This window comes from Lynx rufus, unplaced genomic scaffold (assembly GCF_022079265.1).
Source record: "Lynx rufus isolate CCGP_SWC_20201006 ecotype Redwood Valley unplaced genomic scaffold, mLynRuf1.p SCAF_4, whole genome shotgun sequence".
Taxonomy (NCBI): domain Eukaryota; kingdom Metazoa; phylum Chordata; class Mammalia; order Carnivora; family Felidae; genus Lynx; species Lynx rufus.
In genome coordinates, this window is record NW_025814856.1 from 6,970,709 (window position 1) to 6,989,172 (window position 18,464).

The 18,464-nt window shown below is 59.9% G+C and overlaps 3 protein-coding genes across 3 annotated transcripts; 1 reads left to right on the forward strand and 2 right to left on the reverse strand.

Annotated features, from left to right (window-relative positions):
- Positions 1 to 1,181: 1,181 nt before the first annotated feature.
- Positions 1,182 to 7,591, forward strand: ICAM5 (intercellular adhesion molecule 5). Its single transcript, XM_047096776.1, has 11 exons — positions 1,182 to 1,263; positions 2,195 to 2,464; positions 2,655 to 2,975; positions 3,212 to 3,499; positions 3,882 to 4,136; positions 4,270 to 4,518; positions 4,983 to 5,225; positions 5,312 to 5,590; positions 5,673 to 5,912; positions 6,327 to 6,593; positions 7,314 to 7,591. Exons 1-11 carry the CDS (start codon positions 1,182 to 1,184, stop codon positions 7,589 to 7,591), a joined length of 2,772 nt encoding a protein of 923 aa, XP_046952732.1.
- Positions 7,592 to 10,398: 2,807 nt separating this feature from the next.
- On the reverse strand, positions 10,399 to 13,406 carry ZGLP1 (zinc finger GATA like protein 1). Its single transcript, XM_047094539.1, has 6 exons — positions 13,308 to 13,406; positions 12,662 to 13,074; positions 11,723 to 11,808; positions 11,277 to 11,370; positions 11,006 to 11,131; positions 10,399 to 10,859 (listed from the first exon to the last, which is right to left on the reverse strand). Exons 1-6 carry the CDS (start codon positions 13,404 to 13,406, stop codon positions 10,730 to 10,732), a joined length of 948 nt encoding a protein of 315 aa, XP_046950495.1. The 3' UTR covers positions 10,399 to 10,729.
- A 504-nt stretch (positions 13,407 to 13,910) lies between these two features.
- FDX2 (ferredoxin 2) lies at positions 13,911 to 18,458 on the reverse strand. The gene is made up of 5 exons (XM_047095477.1): positions 18,142 to 18,458; positions 18,001 to 18,055; positions 17,697 to 17,803; positions 14,571 to 14,658; positions 13,911 to 14,342 (listed from the first exon to the last, which is right to left on the reverse strand). The coding sequence occupies exons 1-5, from the start codon at positions 18,293 to 18,295 to the stop codon at positions 14,186 to 14,188; spliced, it is 561 nt and encodes a 186-aa protein (XP_046951433.1). The 5' UTR covers positions 18,296 to 18,458; the 3' UTR covers positions 13,911 to 14,185.
- Positions 18,459 to 18,464: the final 6 nt, after the last annotated feature.

Below are 18,464 nucleotides of genomic sequence, written 5' to 3' on the forward strand. Positions count from 1 at the left end.
TGGAGGACAGGGGTGGAGCGAGAACTGGCCCCCACAGTTCACTGTCAGTGCTGGGGGGGAGAGCACAAATGGGAGGGGGCCCATGACACTGAGGGACAGAGATATGAAGAAAAGGTGCCCATGTGGTGACTGCAGGGAAGGAGCAATCAGATGGCCCACGTGGGGTGTCACAGACTCATGTCCTGGCAACGTCTTGATAGTCACCGGGCACATGCGGGGGTGTCAAAGCTTGGGGCCCGGATGAAGGGTCGAAGTGTTATAGTTGGTCTCTTGGTCTCGCGTGGACAGAATCCGAGCCCGCACTGGGTATCTGGCAGGGCCCGGGCTGTCCAGGGCCCCGCCTACCGCGCGGAAAGCGGATTCTGGGGTGCTCTTCCGAGGCTTGAGCTCATACACGCCGCGTAGACACGTGCCCGCTGCACGCTGGGTAAATACAGACCCAGAGCGGAGCCGACCCTAATTTAGACGCCCGCGAACGCTGCGCGCATGCACACGTGTTCCCGACTCGCTGGCACTTTCGTCCCCACCCCCTCTGTCGCGTGCGGGGGCGGAGCCGGAGGGGGACTAGGGGCGTGGCTGTAATCCTCAGCTCTCCGGGTCAAAAGGAGAAGGATCCGTGAGGGAGGCCTCCCCACACCCTTCCCTAGAACTGTGCCTTCCCCCATCCTGCTCTTTCCAGATCTCTCCTAGCCCTCAAACCCTCAACCCCCTGCTCAAGGGGCGCGGGGCGGAGGCGGAGGGGGGGGGGACGGATAACTATGGGGGCGGAGCTCTGAGTCCAGCTTATTATCACGGCATCCAAGCTAGGGGTAGCGTGGGGGTTTGAGAAGGGCAACCCAGCATCCCCGGACCTCCGCTTCGCCGCGGAGGATGACGCGGGAGCGCGCGGCCGCCCCCAGAAGGCTCCGGGCGATGGGGCGGGCTTCCACGTAGACCCCGGGGGTCGCTCGCTCCTGCCAGCACGCCTTCGCCAAGGCCGGGAGCCTGGAGCACGCTCGCCCTCCCGCCCCCCCAGCCGCCTCTGCCGCCGCCCCCTCCTTGGAAACCAAGTTACCAACGTTAAACCAATCCCCGAACGCAACTCTGCCTCCTCCACAACCCACCCGCCGCGCCGTCCTCTAGCCCAGCTCCGCGCTCGCGCTCGCGCTCTCCTCGCCTCCTGCGCTTCCCCCGCGGCGGCGATGCCAGGGCCCTCGCCAGGGCTGTGCCGGGCGTTGCTCGGCCTCTGGGCTGCCCTGGGCCTGGGGTTCCTCGGCCTCTCAGGTAAGAGCCGGGTCCTGGCTCAGGGTGGACAGGGTGGGGGCGGAGTTCCCGGACCAGATAAGCGGCCACAAGCCCCTCCCGGCTCCGCCCTCCTCTCGCTCCACTCCCACGCTTCTGCCCCACCTTGAGCCCTGGCCTTTCCCCTCTATCCCTCTTCCCACCAACATACACTGGAGACCCAGCTTCCAGACTCCTCGTTCGCCCAGATCTCTACCCTACCGTCTTCTTCGAGATCCTGGGTGCTCTTCCGAATCCAGCCTCATGCTCTGGATACCCCGTGTCTACCTTGTCCCCTTCCGGGGTACCTCCCCACGCTCTGTTATGCACCCTGGTCCACGGACTGACATCTTCCTCACTCGTGGTCCGGAAAGACCCGATTTCCCCAACTGCCGTGACTCAGAGGAGCTATTCCCGCTCCATCCGGAGCCCTGGCAACCGAGTCCCTCAGCTGTTACCGCGATTCCTTCCAAGAGCCCAGCCTTCTGTGTTCTCCCGGGTTTGGGGGGTCCTCACTTATGCTTGACTCAGTTTCACCTCCCCTTTGCCCTCGCCTCAACCTGTCTCCCCCGTCTCCGGCAAGAATCCTGAGAACCAGTTCGTTTTCCTTCCTCCACACAAGGTCCCCTCCTCCCATCGTTGCGGTGTGCGTCAAAGACCCCATCTTTCATCCCCTCCCCCCTCCCCCCCCCATGCTTTCCCATCGCTCCATGGGCATCTTGGAGACGGGGGTGTCTCCGCTGCCCCGTCCCAGAGACGCCCTCGAGGTTTGAACCCTGGGAGCGCGCCTGCAAACCTGAGGCCGGGACAGGATGCAGGGCTCCTGAGTTCTTTCTTGCCCCCTGCTAATTCCCTAAGAATCCCGGATTCGAATAGGGGCACTAAGATCCCAGGAAAGTGGCTCCCCAGGCTGAGCCCACGTTTCCCTGGGCAGCGGTCGCGCAGGAGCCCTTTTGGGCGGATCTGCAGCCCCGCGTGGCGCTTGTGGAGCGCGGGGGATCTTTGTGGCTGAATTGCAGCACTAACTGCCCACGACCTGAGCGCGGTGGCCTGGAGACCTCGCTGCGCCGGAATGGGACCCAGAGGGGCTTGCGCTGGCTGGCTCGGCAGCTGGTGGACATCCGTGAGCCGGAGACCCAGCCTGTCTGCTTCTTCCGCTGCGCGCGGCGCACACTGCAGGCGCGTGGGCTCATTCGTACTTTCCGTGAGTTCTCAGCGGCCACGCTTACTCTACTACTTTCCCTCCCTTCCAAGCCCCGCCCCCTGGGTCACAGAGTCCTCCCCTTCGGGCTCCACCCTCTGGATCCCCACGCGCTCCCTCTCTGGGCCCCTGGTTCCACGCCACGTCCCTCTAAACCCCCGCGTTTCCAAAAAGCTGTGGTTACCCTTTCCAGAGCGGCCGGATCGTGTAGAGCTGGTGCCGCTGCCTGCCTGGCAGCCTGTGGGCGAGAACTTTACCCTGAGCTGTAGGGTCCCGGGCGCTGGGCCTCGTGGGAGCCTCACTTTGACCCTGTTGCGGGGCGCCCAGGAGCTCATCCGTCGCAGCTTCGCGGGGGAGCCACCCCGAGCGCGGGGCGCTGTTCTTACAGCTACAGTACTGGCGCGAAGGGAGGACCATGGGGCCAATTTCTCTTGCCGCGCGGAGCTGGACCTGAGGCCGCACGGCCTGGGGCTCTTTGAAAACAGCTCCGCCCCCAGACAGCTCCGAACCTTCGGTGAGTGAGTGTCGGGAGAAGGGGACCAAAAGGGGTCGGGCAAGTGTTAAGAAGTTTGGAGGCAGGGAAATCTGAATTCTAATCCTAATTCCAACATGCCCCAGCTGCGCGTTGTTTTCCCCTACGTGCCTTGAGGATAATACGATACGATACGATACGATAATACGGTGCATGGAACGTGCTTAGTACATACTGAGCGTTCGATACATAAATTCAAGCTGTTCTGTGACTCCCAGCCCTGTCTCCGGACCGCCCGCGCCTCGCTGCCCCCCGACTCTTGGAAGTGGGCTCAGAAAGACCCGTGAGCTGCGCCTTGGACGAGCTATTTCCAGCCTCGGAGGCTTGGGTCTACCTGGCGCTAGGGGATCAGAGGCTGAGTCCCGATATCACCTTCGAGGGGGACGCGCTTATGGCCACTGCCACAGCCACAGCTAGTGCAGAACAGGAGGGGGCCAGCCAGCTGGTCTGCAACGTGACCCTGGGGGGCGAGAGCCGCGAGACCCGGGAGAACGTGACTATTTACAGTAAGAGGGAGCGACGCGGGCCCTGCGCGGTTCTGGGGTGGAGCCAGAGGAACGGGAAGGCGGGGCAAATAGTGGGCGGGGCCTTAGTATAGGAATAGGCGTGGTCCGAAAGTCCATAAGGGGTGACAGAGACTGAATAGCAGGCGGAATATGAGACGCCGGAAAGGGAAGGCCGCAAACCCAGCGAGGATCTCCGAAAGATTTGGCGGAGACAACCTCAAGGGGGCGGGGCGAGATGGGGCGGAGCCTGCGCATCCCGAGGGGCGGAGCGCGGTACCCTTAGTTTGGCCGCAGAGCCGGGAGGGTTCGGGTAGATAAGGGTCAGCCTCGACCCGCAGGAGGGGCGTGGTCAAGGGATTCACCGCCAATGCCCTGTCCCCAGGCTTCCCGGCGCCGGTCCTGACCCTGAGCGAGCCCACCATCCCCGAAGGGAAGGTGGTGACAGTAACTTGCTCAGCTGGGGCCAGAGTCCTGGTCACACTGGACGGAATTCCAGCCGTGGTCCCGGGGCAGCCCACCCAGCTTCAGCTAAATGCCACTGAGGACGACGACAGGCGCAGCTTCTTCTGTGATGCCACTCTCGAGGTGGACGGGGAGACCCTAAGCAAGAACAAGAGCGCCGAACTCCGCGTCCTATGTGAGTTGGCCTTTAACCTCTCGCCTCCCCGTGATTTCCAAGGACCTGTCCAGTCCCTGGCCCTGCTGTGGAAGTGGGGCTTTTCCTCAAGGTCCATGTCCGGCTTCTCTGTATCCCACGCCCCTGCCTGCAGACGCCCCTCGGCTGGACGATTCGGACTGTCCCAGGAGCTGGACGTGGCCCGAGGGCCCAGAACAGACGCTGCGCTGTGAAGCCCGAGGAAACCCCGCTCCCTCCGTGCACTGCGCACGGCCTGACAGCGGGGCAGTGCTGGCGCTGGGCCTGCTGGGTCCAGTCACTCGCGCTCTCGCCGGCACTTACCGCTGCACTGCGGCCAATGTCCAGGGCCAGGCAGTCAAGGACGTGACGCTGACGGTGGAGTGTGAGTGGGGGTGCACAGGGCGCATCTCTAACAGGGTCTAGGGGCAACTAAGCCTACAAGGAAGAGTGGGGACAGGATCTGAAGTGTGCCTTTGGGCAGGATTTTGGAAAAGGGAAGAGGCTGGCGAGTGGGATTAGGGGAAGATCTTGGGGAAAGAGGGAGAGGAAGAGGTAGACGTGTCCCTAAGGGTCTGGGGTGCGACATCTGGACGGAGTCTTGGAAAGGGGGACTTTCCAAGCCCTCTAACAATTTTTAGGTCCAAGACTCGGGGACAGTCCTGTGGGCGCTTTGTAGGAATCAGAAAAAGGGCTCCAAACAGCTCACAGCTCGACCAGCGTGAAACCTCTTTGGTGCAGTGTCTTTGTGCCTGCCCAACACTTTGTGGCCGCCCTTGGACGGAAAGGGGGTCTAGGGACATTAGGCCAGTCCCTAAACCCCAAACCGAACAACATATCTTCCCCCAGACGCCCCAGCGCTGGACATCGTGGGCTGCCCAGAACACATTACATGGCTGGAAGGAACAGAAGTCTCACTGAGCTGTGTGGCGCATGGAGTCCCGCCGCCGAGCGTGAGCTGTGTGCGCTCTGGGGAGGCCAGGGTCCTGGAGGGCCTGCTGCATGTGGTCCGGGAGCACGCAGGAACCTACCGCTGCGAAGCCACCAATGCTCGAGGTTCTGCAGCCAAAAATGTGGCTGTCACGGTGGAATGTGAGTGGGGACAACACGGGGCAGGATGGTAGGTGAGGATAACCCTGGCCTGACTTCCAGTCTCTGTGTGACCTTCTGCTCCCCAGATGGCCCCAGTTTTGAGGAGCTCAGCTGCCCCAGCAATTGGACATGGGTGGAAGGATCTGAGCAGCTGTTTTATTGTGAGGTGGATGGAAAGCCAGAGCCAAGCGTGGAGTGCATCGGCTCAGAGGGCACCAGTGAAGGGATGCTGCTCCCGCTGGCACCCCCAGACCCTAGTCCCAGAGTCCCCCGCATCTCTAGTGAACTGGTACCTGGTATCTACGTCTGCAACGCTACCAACAGGCACGGCTCCGTGGTCAAGACAGTCGCCGTGAGCACGGAGTGTGAGCGGGGCCCAGGCTGGTGGGAAGTAGGGGTGCCCCAGGGTCCGCGCCCCCCCTAACGTCCCCCATGGCTGCTTTGCAGCGCCGCCGCAAATGGATGAGTCCACCTGCCCGAGTCACCAGACGTGGCTGGAAGGGACTGAGGCTGCCGCGCTGGCCTGCGCCGCCCGGGGTCGCCCCTCCCCGCAAGTGCGCTGCTCCCGGGAGGGCGTGCCCAGGCCTCAGCGGCTGCGCGTGTCCCGAGAAGATGCGGGTACCTACCGCTGCTTGGCCACCAACACGCATGGCACGGACGCACGGACTGTCACCGTGGGCGTGGAATGTGAGTGGGAGCAGCACCAGATGGAGGGCACCCGGTCCCCCAAACAGTGACTTGCAGCAGTAGGATTGCCCAAGACAGTTCAAGGGCACCTCCCCAGACCCCTTCCTGGGGACAAGAATTCCTCATCTAAACCTGAGGAGAATGAAAACTCTAGGGAACGGGAGCCCGGGCCCCCTCAAGTTCTAGGTCAAAAGGGCACCGGTGTAGGGCCCCACTTCTCATTCCTTGAGGCAGGGCACAGGATTTTAGTGCTGATGACAGCCTGATTATGGGGAGAGGTGGCTCTGGTGGGAGGCAGGGTCCTCGCCTGCCCATCTGAAGAAGGGTGCTCTCAGATTGTGGTCGGGTGGAAGGTCAGTAGGTCAGTGGCTGGACCGGCTCTGAGCGGCCCCTCCAACCTCCTGTCCCCTGCAGACCGCCCGGTGGTGGCCGAGTTGGCGGCCTCGCCTCCCGGAGGCGTGCGGCCAGGTGGGAACTTCACGTTGACCTGCCGCGCGGAGGCCTGGCCCCCAGCCCAGATCAGCTGGCGCGCGCCCCCGGGGGCGCCCAACATCGGCCTCTCGAGTAACAACAGCACGCTGAGCGTGGCGGGCGCCATGGGCAGCCACGGCGGCGAGTACGAGTGCGCAGCCACCAACGCGCATGGGCGCCACGCGCGGCGCATCACAGTGCGCGTGGCTGGTGAGTGGCGGCTGGAGGGGCGGGGCGAGGGATCTTCAGGGGGCGTGGCCTGCGGCTTGGGGCCCCTGAACCCGGTCCTTGTTTCCGCTCCCATTCCGCCGCACCCGAGACTGAAGTGTGCCAGGGCCGAAGTCAGGGGCGCCCTGGCGAGTGGGGTTTCGATGGCGGGTTGGGGGCGGAAGGTGGAGGGAGGACTGGAGCTCACGGGGAGGGACCCTCCAGGGCTGTGATGGCTGTCGGAAGGAGCTTATTAACTTGGGGGTCGGTTATGTGTGATAAGAGACTTGATCTAATAATTCGCCCTTCACTGCGTCGCTGTGGAGAAGGGGGGTTGGAGAGGGACCTAGAGCAGAGGAGGCGGGTGAGGGGGGCCCTCGCCAAGATCCCTTCCCCCCACTTCGCGTATCTCTGTGGGTTTTCCGGGTGAAGGAATGACCCGGTCTCCCCCCACCTTCATCCTTTTGGGGGTGAGTTGGTTGACTTGTGGGTATCCCTGGGGCTAGGGGCCTCTATCCAATGTCGAAATGACACTCCTCGGGGTCGGGGCGCTCGGGGTAGCCTTCCGGGCTTTCTCCTATCCCCCACCCCGCTCTATGAGTTCCCTGGGGTTCTCTGCCAGGCCCGGGAGGTCTGACCTTGTGCCTGCGGGGAGGGAAAAGAGGAGGCCGGGCTTGGGAGCCTTGAGCCGGTCCACCCTCTTTGAGGATCTCCACCCTGCAGGTCCGTGGCTGTGGGTCGCCGTGGGCGGCGCGGCGGGGGGCGCAGCGCTGCTGGCCGCGGGGGCCGGCCTGGCCTTCTACGTGCAGTCCACCGCTTGCAAGAAGGGCGAGTATAACGTGCAGGAGGCCGAAAGCTCTGGTGAGGCCGTGTGTCTCAACGGCGCGGGCGGCGGCGCTGGAGGGAGCACGGCCGCAGCCGAAGGTGGAACCGAGGCTGCGGGCACCGCGGAGGCGCAGGCCGGGGGCGAGGTCTTTGCCATCCAGCTGACGTCAGCGTGAGCCCGCTCCCCTCTCCCCGCGGGCCGGGGGACGCCCCCTAGAGGCACAGGGGGGCTTACTTATTGTTCTATTTATTTATGTATTTATTTATTTATTCACTTATTTATTCAATTCCAGGGGCGTCATCCCCTTTTTCTACCCCGCCCCCCAATAAAGTTTTTATAAAGGACTCTGGGTCCGTCTGCTTCAGTCTGCGATGTGGAAGCAGCCCAAGGTTCCAATGCCAACCCCGCGGGATATTCCTAAATAAACTATTTTTGCTTGTTTGTTTTTGAGGGCCTACTATGTGTCAGGCGCAGTGCAAGCCGCCTTCATGCGGTGTGACCCGGGGCTTGCTTTCTCGGTGTCCAGTTTCCTGCTCTCAGCTGACCCTTGGGCCGGGGTGGGGACCTCACTCCTTCCTCCAGCTCCCTACCCTTTATCTCTTCCGCCCAGAGCGCTGCCCTCTAACCCAGCTAACACTTGGGGGGGGGGAGCTAGGTGATTCCCCCAGGCCTGGTTCCGGGAAGAACTAAAGCTGCCTCCCCAGGATGGGTGGAGGCCCCTCCCAGGGGTCTGGACACCGGGCTCCCGTCCTGAGGCCTCGCCAGGATGAGTAAATGCAAACAGGGACTGCAGTCAGCCCCCAAAATGTCCCTCCCGTTAAAGGGTGTATCCCTGCCCCCACCCTCAATGCCTTCTCCATCCTGTATCCATCCACGGTGTCTCAGTTTACCCCTAACCTGCCTTTTGACTGCCCATCACGACTCACAAGAGACACGCGGTATCAACTGCAACCGCACTCCCCTCTCCCCCCCCCCCCCCCCCCCGCACAGCACCACCTCCCTCACCGCCAGGCAGCATAAGGAGAGAACAGCTGGACCTCCCCCCACCCTTGCAGTCTCTGCCTCTCTCCAAAGCAGGAACAGAGCCAGAGAGAAGGAAACAGTCCTGGACAGCTCCCACTCCATCAGCTGCCCCAGGCAAACATTTCCCGAGCAAAGGTAAGAGCAGGAAACGGGGGTTGGGCTGGGGGGCTGCCGAGAGGCCTAGTCAGGGTACAGAAGGAGAAAAGGCACAAGCATGGTGCAGCCCCTACTGTCACACACACCCTTAACCACCTCTCTCCACTCCCACCAGCCTCTTCTCGATTCCTCGGAGTCCCACAAGGTCCCACCTGCCACAGGGCCTTTGCTTTTGCCATTCACTCTGCCTGGACTGTCTTCATCTTCAAGTCCCACAGCTAGTTCCTTACCCCCAGGTCTCTACACAGATGTCAGAGAGGCCTTGGCTGTCCCCCCTCAGAGAGGACCATCACTAAGGTAGCCCCCCCCAACTCCTATCTCCTTACATACTTTATTTTCTCTAAATAAAGCACCAGCCACTACTTGCCATTCAACTAGATATTTAATTATTTGTTTACTGTCACGTTAGAATTTTGGCTTCACTAGAGCGGGGACCTTTGTTCTATTTACCATATAGTGTCCCCGCTGGCCTGGCACACAGGAGTTGCTCCATAAATGCTGAATAAATGGGTAAAAACAGCCGGGAGTTCACACATAGTCTGAGACCTCTGTGTGTTCAACGTGTATCCCCAAGGAACTTCATGCTGGGCACTGGGGTGGCCTATCATGGTCAGGGACACAGATGTGGCTTTGCACCTCTGAAATCACGGTCCAGGTGGGGAGATGAATGTGAATGAAATAAGCTCAGAGTAGTAGAGACTTGAAAATTCTGGTATGTTTTTTTTGTTTGTTTGTTTGTTTTTTTTTTTTAATTCTGGTAGGTTCTAAGAGGGAGACCAGTGAGGAGCTGAACTAGAGCCTGACATAGCATGGGATTGGGGTGTCTATTTTAGACTGGGTGGTCAAGGAAGACTTCTCTGAATATGTGGTGCGGGGCTGAGCCCTGCCCCCAAGTCATGAGAAGGCAGCGGCTATGGGGAGACAGGGCGGGAGGGTGTTCTGAGCTGAGGAAGAGTGAGACCGAATGAGTCAGGGATCTGAGGGCTGAGGAATCCCGGGCCCAGGCCTTCCCCGTGGGCTCACCCGGGAGAGACAAAGGGGGTTTCACCTTCCTGGAGTATGTGGCCAGGCAGGTCTCGCTCACTGTCACGGGGGGTGACATCCCCACCCTGGCTGCAGCCCACCCATCCTCCCAGTGAGCACGGGTGTCCTGTGTGTCCAGGGCCCTCCTCTCCCACGTGGCTTTTGGCTTCAGGCTAGGGACACACTTTGATGGGGTGAAAGAGACCTTGAAAGAGGAGCAGCGGGGCACAGAAGGGACTGGTATGTGTAGAGACATGGGAAGGTGACATTCTGCAGGCAGGGGGAGAGCTGACAGATAGAGGGCCCAGGGTGTGGATATCACCGTGTGCCAATGTGTGTCATCTAGGTGTATTTCCTGTGTGTTGTCACGTGTGTGTGTCAGCAGGTGTGAGTATCAGTGCATGTTTCTGGCTAGTGTGTGGTCTGTCTCATGTGAGTGTCAGCACGTGTGAGCTTGTCCATGTGTCTTGTGTGTGTGTGAAGGCGTGTGTCAGCCCCACTCATGTATTTGTCTTGCCTTTTTGTTTTTAATGTTTGTTTATTTTTGAGAGAGAAAGAGAGAGAGTGAGCGGGGGGAGGGGCAGAGAGAGAGAGAGGGAGACAGAGAATCCGAAGCAGGCTTCTATGGCGCTGAAGCCGGATGTGGGGCTCAAACCCACAAACCGTGAGACCGTGACCTGAACTGAGCCGAAGTCAGACGCTCAACCAACTGAGCCGCCCAAGGCGGTGCCCCTCTCTCTCTTTTTAAGATCTTATTTTTGTAAGTAATCTCTACCCCCAACGTGGGGCTTGAACCCACAACCCCGAGGTCAAGAGTCGCCCACTCCATGGGCTGAGCCAGCCAGGCGCCCCACGTGTGTGTCTGTCTACTGTTGTCTGTCTCTGCGTGTGGTGGCTGTCGCCCTGTATGGGGAGTTGCGGTGAAGGTGACTAATTCCCGGTGGGGCGGCTGGTGCCCGTATAGACGACTCTCTGTGTGTGTCCCTCAGAATCCGAATGAGAAAACACCTGCCCCCACGTGCCTGCGTGCGTGAGACGCGATCCCCGAGTCACGGTGCTTTGCTCAGAGTCGTTTTGTTCTTTATTGTTACTGCTGTCAACAATATGAGTGTCACTGCTGAGGACATTTTCTGAGGAGAGGCTCAGCCAAGCCGGATTGGACCAGGGGCCAAGACGGGGCACAGTGGCCCCCTGAGACAGGGGCTCTGGAGCCGGAGGCCTGGGTCTTCCACCTGGGATCCCTGAAGGGGAGGGGGCAGAGAGAGGAGGAAGGCTAGACCCCCAAAGACTCCAGCTGTCTCCCCACTCCTCCCAGGAGGGCTCCTGCCCGTCTCCTCCCTGGAGAAACTGAGTCCGGATGGGCTCAGCTAGGTGAGGAAGGGCTTACCCTTCCTGAGCCGGGCCTTGGTGGGGGCCCAGGGACACCCCACATCTGCCACATAACTTCTTGGGCTGGACGCTCTTCCTGGGCACCAGCCAGCAGCTGGAGCAGCGGGTGCCATATTTTTTGTACCTGGGGTGGGGGGTACAAGAAACCAACATCAGGATGTAGCAGGGGCCCAGAAACGGCCTCAAGGGAACCACTTTCCCCGAGGGTGTTTCCCTTCCCGGCGCCCCACACTGGCTAAGCATCCAAACTCCTCCTCCGTTCTGAGGACCTGATACCACACGCATTGCAGAGAGGGGTCCCGTCTTCAGCATCCCTCCAGAGTGGGGTCCTCTGGGTCCTACAGGAAGCACAGCACCGGGGCCCTGAAGGGGCAGAGGTCAGGGTAAGGGGCAGAGGCCAAGAGTCTGGGCTCAGGAGGCCCGTGCAGGTGGGGCATGTTGTTGGAGTCTCGACGAGGGCCCCACCCGGCTCCGGGCCAGCCCTGGGTATTACCAGATCTAAAGCAGAGGGAAAGCCAGGAAGGGAGACAGATGGCAAAGCTAAACAGAGGAGGAAACCGGGGGTGGGGGTGACTCAGCTCGAGTGGAGGGAGGTGCACCATGACTCCTTCTGGATGGGTCTAAATGGGGAAGCAGGACGGGAAGAAAGACAGAGACGATGGGAAATTGCCTCCCCCCCACAAATATTTATAGCTGTCAAGTCTCCGGGACTCACCCAGGGCCTCGCCGCCTCCTGAGTTGGCCTCAGGGCCCCCCGCAGGGCCTGTGGAGGGACCCTGGGAGCGGCTAGTGCAGGTCAGGCTGGAGAATAGACAGGAGTTAGCACTGGGGGATCTGTATCTCGTCCAGGGCAGCGCCCCTCGATGATGAAGATGATTCACTGTCCGGGCATCAGGCATCCCCCGAGGAGGCTTCGGATGTCTGAAAGGCCTGACCTTGCCCCTCGTTAGCAATAATAATGGTGATTATCATACGAAGAGGCAGGAAGCCTGGGGCCAGCCTGCCAGTTTGAGATCCTATTTCTCCAAGTCCCCACCTCGTGACTCTGGACAAGTGATCTCACCCTCTGCACCTCAGTTTCCAGATCTGTAAAATGGGATTCACGAGCCTTCAATGAGCCCATACACATCAAGTGCTGCCTGTTACTTCTTATTGTTGTTCCTGACAAATGGCAGTCATTAACATTATTGAAAAAAGTAACAGTAGCGGCGGCCCTCAGGATGGTCCGGCCCATCTCATAAAGCCAGTGACCGATGCTCACCGACTTCGGCTAGGGTCACAGTCTCACGGTTCACGAGTTCGTGCCCCATGCTGGGCTCTGTGCTGATGGCTCAGAGCCTGGAGCCTGCTTTGGATTCCGTGTCTCCCTCTCCCTCTCTGCCCCTTCCCTGCTTTTGTGCTCTCTCTCAAAAATGAATACATTGAAAAAAACAAAACAAAAAAAAAGAACCTGCGCTCAGACCAGAACGTCGCTGGATCAGAGCAGCAGGGCTGGGACGGGCACCAGCCCGAGGTCTCGCTCAGAGATGAGCCCTTTGTAACTGTAGGGCTGGCGTGGGCGTCCATGAGCAGACGCCTGGAGGTCCCTGCCCCCACCATTATCACTATAACTATAACTTGCAAAAAGGGCGCCCTCCTCTGGGCCAGCCCCTACCTGTAGCTGGCTAGGATCTGGAGGCTGGAATCCGGCTTTATTTGAAACTTCAGGGTCACCCCCTCAAACCGGGGATCCACTCTCTCAGCGCCCCGGTGGGGCTTTGACTGCTTCCGGGGCCTCCTCTGGGGTAGGGCTGAGGGGGCTGGGGGAGCCTCCGGGGGCCTCGAGCTGCAGCGTTGCTGGCCGATTGGGGTCAGCATGTTCTCGGCATCCCTTGCCAGAGGCGAAGGTCCCAGAGACTCCAAGGCCTTCAGCTCCCGGGAGGCCCCCAGGGTTTGGGTGTCCTGGGCAGGGCGCTGGACCAGCCCCTCTGCCGTTTCTTGGAGAAAACGCAGGGCAGTGACGGAGTCCTGGCGTGCAGGCCAGAAGGACCTGGGGACAAGGGACAGCGTGGGCAGCACCTGTGCAGTCTTCAGAGACATGGGCTAAGGGGATTGCGTGGCCTCTGACCCCCATATGACCCCAACTCTCCCTGGGGACCAGAACTTCTTCTTTTTTAAGCACCAGTAACTAACACCGTGACCCCTGGATAACCCCAGGAACCAGCGGTCCCGACCCTTTGACCACTGGGTCAGGTTTGGGGAAGGGGCCACTCCTTCACGCACCTGCCATTGGGTCTGGGGCATCCTGGGGTCCTTGGTGCCTGCTGAAGAGGGGGCGCCCGAGACGCCTTAGGGTCCAGACACGGCGGCGCCAGCAGCTCCTGGAGCTTGGAGAAGTCTGGGACAGGCCGGGCCTCCATCGCGCCCGGCCCAGCCCCACCTCCCCCGCCCCGATCGCGCCCGGCCCCGCCCACCCTGGGCCCACTCGATGAGCCCCACCTGAGGGGAGCAGGACGCGCCTCGTGGGGGCGCCTCTGCAGAGGGTGCAATGAGCCCCACCTGGGCGGGGCCAGCGGGGTCGGGCGCCTCTAGCAGGCGATGCCCGGCACCCGGTCAGCGCCGCGGGCCAGCCTCGGTGCCACTCTGGCCACCCGGCTCAGGTGGACTTCGCACCCCGCCGGGCCGGCCCGGACCCCTCCGAATCCCTCCGCGGCGGTGGGGGCGGGGCCTTGCCACGCCGATCCACGTGTGCTCAGGCCCCCACGCCCTCTCCTCCCGGGAGGTTCCAGGTCTCCGCCCCGGTGGTCCCCCGCCCCCGCGGCCCCATCGCCGCTATGAGAGGGCAGAGTTGGGGGTCCAGGTGAAGACGATGCAGCCATAGACCCCAGGCCTGCCCGCCCCCGAGGACACTCAAGATGCTGGAGGTCTGTGAGACAGTTTTATTGTCATTCCAGTCAGATTCCACCCCATCCACACACTGATTCTCCTGAGTTTGGGGGAGGCTCCCGGGCAGGGGCTGGTGCCCCTCCCACCCCCCACCGCACCCCCCAACCAGAGCCTGGACATGGGATCTGAAGCAGGGGCTTTGGGCTTCTGGCTGCTCCCAACATCTCTCTCGGGCCTGTCCACGCTCTGGGCTGGGCGGGCGGCTTGGCGATTCTTCCAGCCCTGGCCCCGAGGGCCACGACGGCTGCCCACGTCAGTGGGGCTTGGGGACATGGCCGTCCACGTAGAAGTTCCTGGTGATCTTCGGCAGGGTGAATTCGGCCCCTTCCAGCTCGGGAGTCAGCACGATTTGGCAGCCCAGCCGGGAGTTCTCCTGAAGAAGGGGGGCCATGTCCAGCATGTCGTCCTCCCTGGAGCAAGGAGAGCAGCCGTCAGCGGCGGGCATGGCGTCTGGCTGGCGGGGGCCCCGAAGGGCGGGCAGGAGCAGGCTGCCCAAATCCAGGGGGGATGGTCAGGGGGCAGCGCCGCCGCCAGCAGCCGCGAGGGGGCGAGAAGCTGGGGCTGCCTTCCACCGCCGCCCGGGGGGGACTCAGCGGCCGGGCCCTGCCGCGCAGGCCCGGGAGGGGCCGCCTGCTCACCGCTCATCAGGAGGAGGCAGGAGGTCCAGGTGGTCCTCGCTCACGTACACATGGCAGGTGGAGCAGGCCAGGGAAGCTTCACAGGCCCCTGGGGGCAACAAGTGGGGACGTGCCGGTGAGGGACACGGTCAGGCAGGTGCCGCTCGGTCGAAGGCATGAGGGAGGAGAGGCCGTTTGTCTCACCAGACGCCCCTCCTCTCTCCGTCCTCTGCACACGCACCGTGTGGCCCCCCCACCCTGTCATTCGCTCAGCTAGCCGTTCCCGAACTGCGGCTGGGCCTGCAAAGGGACGTCCAGGGTGTCCTGTCTCCCAAGGACTCCCCAGTGGCCTACGTGCATGGCACCATGAAGGAACATGGACTTGACTTCAGTGTAGCTGAGAGGTGAAAACTCAGGCAGGGTCCCCATAGCCTGTAAGCCCTGGCAGGGACCCTCTCGCCGCACCAGGCAAGGGTGTACCCATCTCTCCGTTGCTCCTAAAGATGGGACCAGCTCACTCCACACCTAGTGTGGCAGGAGAAGAGATCAGAATATCAGGGTTGCAAGACGCAGAAACTGGGGTTTCCTGCTTTTCCCTGGACACATTCCCAACTTTTGGATTGATCACTGAGAACTGTGCTTCAGGATAATGTCCTTCCTGGCCTAAAACCTTCCAAAGGGTTTTCTTTCTTTCTTTTGTTTTCTGTTTTTAAGTTTAGTTTGAGTGGGGCGTCTGGGTGGTTCAGTCAGTTAAGCATCCAGCTTCAGCTCAAGCCATGATCTCACGGTTCATGAGTTTGAGGCCCGCGTCGGGCTCTATGCTGACAGCTCAGAGCTTGGAGTGTGCTTCGGATTCTGTGTTTCCCTCTCTCTGCCCTTCCCCTGCTCACGCTGTTCTCTCTCTCTCTCTCTCTCTCTCTCTCTCTCTCTCTCTCTCTCTGAAATAAATAAACATTAAAGTTTATTTTGAGAGAGAGAGAATACCAAGCAGGCCCCGCACTGTCAGCACGGAGCCCGATTTGGGGCTTGAACCCCCCAACCGTGAGACCATGACCTGAACCGAAACCAAGAGTCAGACGCTTAACTGACTGAGCCACCCAGGCACCCCTCCAAAGGGTTTTCATAGCCAGAATAAAACCAATCCTTAAGATCCTCCCGATCTCTCCCTCATTCCACATCAGCCACACTGGCCCCTCTGCTCAACTCCAACATGCCAACCTCATCCCCCACCACAGGACCTCTGCACTTGCTGTACCCTTGCCCTGAAATGCTCTTCTCTCTACTTTTTCCATGGTTAGATCCTTCTTGGCTTCAGGGACTCAACTCCACTGTCTTCCAGTTCCCCCACCTCCGATTTCTTATCCTTCCCCCTGGCCTTGATGACTCTAATTTCTGCACAGCATTTACCACAGTCTAAAGTTCCCGTCTTAATCTCTGGGTTTACCTATGCTCCGTCAACCTGGCCTCCTCTCTGTGTACTTGGCACTGAGGCTGGCATGCTGTGGATGCTCAAGAGACACGTGTTCTAAGTGAACGGGACAGAATTCTCTCTCTTCCAGACATGTTGGATGATGACGATGAAGCTGCAAGGCAGCCTCCTGACCCGAAAGAAGCTCCTTGGGGGACCCGGTGGCTTAGCTCACCCTCCCCATCTCCTGGGGAGAAAATGTCTGGGCCTTGAAGCTCCAGGTAGTCCCCAGGGATCTCTTCCTCAGCCCTGTTTCCCACCTCATTAGCATCCTCACCCCATGAGAGAGAGATTATCTAACGTAACAGTCCCAACTAGTCACTGGGCACTAACCACATGCCAGGGATTAAGCACTACTTACAAGATCTGTGTAATTCTCCATAGCAACCCACAGTAACTAAATTGCCCCATATTATAGAGGAGGAAACAGAGGTCCAGAGATGTTAAGGACCCTGGCTCAGGGTCATACAGCTGGTAACAGGCAAAATTTGACCGTAGGCCACTTGCCTCGAAAACTCATGTTCCAATCTCTGTCCTGGTCTCCTGGTGACTGGATCCCAGAACAGAACTTGAAGTAGGCCTGCCATGCCCAGCCCCCCCAATACCTCCGCCCCCTGTAATGATTCAATACTTTAGGCTCTGTATTATATTCACCCAACCAGTAACCCTGTATATTTTTGTTTCAGACCGCCCTCTCCAGCTGCTCATGATATGATTACATGTCTACTCGTGAGATCATTGTCCCTGTTAGGTTGAAACTGGTGTGAAACAACAGGGGCCTTATCTGTTTTGTACACTGTTGCCTGGCACACAGTAGGTATTCAATATGCACAGAAGAGCAGCACAGATTAGCAGCTAAAATAAACTGGCTTTGCATCTAGTTTTGCCACTTACTTGACCTTGGACTGTGTCAACTTAACGTGGGGCTCAGTTTTTTCACCTAAAAAATGAGATAATCCCCCCTATTACGTAGCGTTGTTATGAAGATTTTATCAAGTCAATAGCTATTTAACGCGCTTAAGGTAATGTCTGCTATTATTATCTTTCACTCAACAGACACTGACTTAATACTTGTGGCATCTAAATACCATGACAGGCAACCGATAAGTGGCAAAGAGGGTTTCTGGTCTCATTCTGAGGACAGACGACAAAATGGAAAGAAAGCAATGAGAAGCGCTACGGAGGCAATAAAGCACACTGAGAACCTAGTGTGACTGGGGATGGGGACGTTAACTGGGATGAAGGGATGAGACTGTCAGAAAGGTGACATTTACATTGAGACCTGAAGGATGAGATGGAGAGCCAGAAGATCTGGTGGGAAAGCACTTCAGATGTCTGGAGCAGCAAGTGCAAAAGCCCCGAGGCAGGAACGAACTTGGTTTTTTGTTTGAGGAACAGCAAGAAAGCCAGTGTGTCTAGACTAGAGAGAAGGAGGAGGAAGAGAATACAAGCTCCCGGAGGGCAGTGGTGTAAATAACCTCTAACAAATGCTCAGCAAATAACTGCTGAGTGAGTGAAGAGGTTTAGAGCTGGTCAGAGACATTGGTGAGGAATCTGGATTTTAACCATGTTTGATGGGAAGCCACGGGAGGGTTAAGTAATGGAGAACCCTATCTGATTTGCGGGTCTTTTTAAACAATGAATAAGGCCCTCCCCAATTCCCTGTGCCGGGCTCCCACCTTCCAGGTCCACTCCGTGGCGCTGGGCCAAGTGGAGAACATTGTCCCCCACTCTACCGCTCACCGGAATCCGTTGGCCTGACCGGTCTACGAACACCACGTTCACCCTGGGGACAGATGGAGGTGCAGATGCCAAACTTGATGATGGACGCGGTGGCCAGGTGGAACGTACGGTTGGGGGGGGGGTTGACGGTCAGGGGAATAGGACGACGTAGAAGGGGACAGAGATGAGGCTGCAGGGCAAGGTGGGGACCGGAGGAACCTCATGGGATAAAGAATGGGGGCCTTGTCCCCCTACACTCACACGTCCCCGGGCCGCTCGGGGCCACCAGCTTCCTCCTCCCCCGCCGGGTGCGAGCCTGAAAAACACGGTTCGGTGAGCGGCCCCGCGGCGCCTTGCGGGGGTCCGACGGATGAACGCTAGCCCCCGAGGCGCCCCAGGTACCTGTCGCTCGGAATCCTCTGGCTGTCGCTGGCGCCGCCGCCTCCCCAGACCCCCAACTGCCTCCGGGGCGGCTCCACCAGGCTCCCCTGGCCGCCCGCAGCAGCAGCCCAGCACTCACGCCTCCCCGGGCCACGGAGGCGGCCATGACAGACATCACGTGACCCGGGACTGGGCATGCCCAGTGGCAGCCGAGCGACCAAAGCGCCCGTAATTGCCCGAATATAAGCCCTGTCGTTTGCGTGGGGCTCGTGAGAGGAAGGGCTTCAGGAAGGAACTGCCAAGGTAGGAGGGCGCCAGGCTAGCTCACCCACACAAAAGTCCTG

Bases quoted from the DNA above. Each gene is read 5' to 3' on its own strand.
- ICAM5 (XM_047096776.1), top strand. From the start codon at position 1,182: ATGCCAGGGCCCTCGCCAGGGCTGTGCCGGGCGTTGCTCGGCCTCTGG. The intron at 3,500-3,881 runs GTAAGAGGGAGC...CCCTGTCCCCAG, and splicing joins GGAGAACGTGACTATTTACA to GCTTCCCGGCGCCGGTCCTG. The intron at 5,913-6,326 runs GTGAGTGGGAGC...TGTCCCCTGCAG, and splicing joins TGTCACCGTGGGCGTGGAAT to ACCGCCCGGTGGTGGCCGAG.
- ZGLP1 (XM_047094539.1), bottom strand. From the start codon at position 13,406: ATGGAGGCCCGGCCTGTCCCAGACTTCTCCAAGCTCCAGGAGCTGCTG. The intron at 11,371-11,722 runs GTGAGTCCCGGA...CTGCCCCTTCAG, and splicing joins AGGAGGCGGCGAGGCCCTGG to GGCCCCGGTGCTGTGCTTCC. The intron at 10,860-11,005 runs GTAAGCCCTTCC...CCTCCCCTTCAG, and splicing joins CAAGGCCCGGCTCAGGAAGG to GGATCCCAGGTGGAAGACCC.
- FDX2 (XM_047095477.1), bottom strand. From the start codon at position 18,295: ATGTCTGTCATGGCCGCCTCCGTGGCCCGGGGAGGCGTGAGTGCTGGG. The intron at 14,659-17,696 runs GTGGGAGCCCGG...TGTTGCCCCCAG, and splicing joins CCACGGAGTGGACCTGGAAG to GGGCCTGTGAAGCTTCCCTG. The intron at 14,343-14,570 runs GTGAGCAGGCGG...TCCTTGCTCCAG, and splicing joins CTGCCTCCTCCTGATGAGCG to GGAGGACGACATGCTGGACA.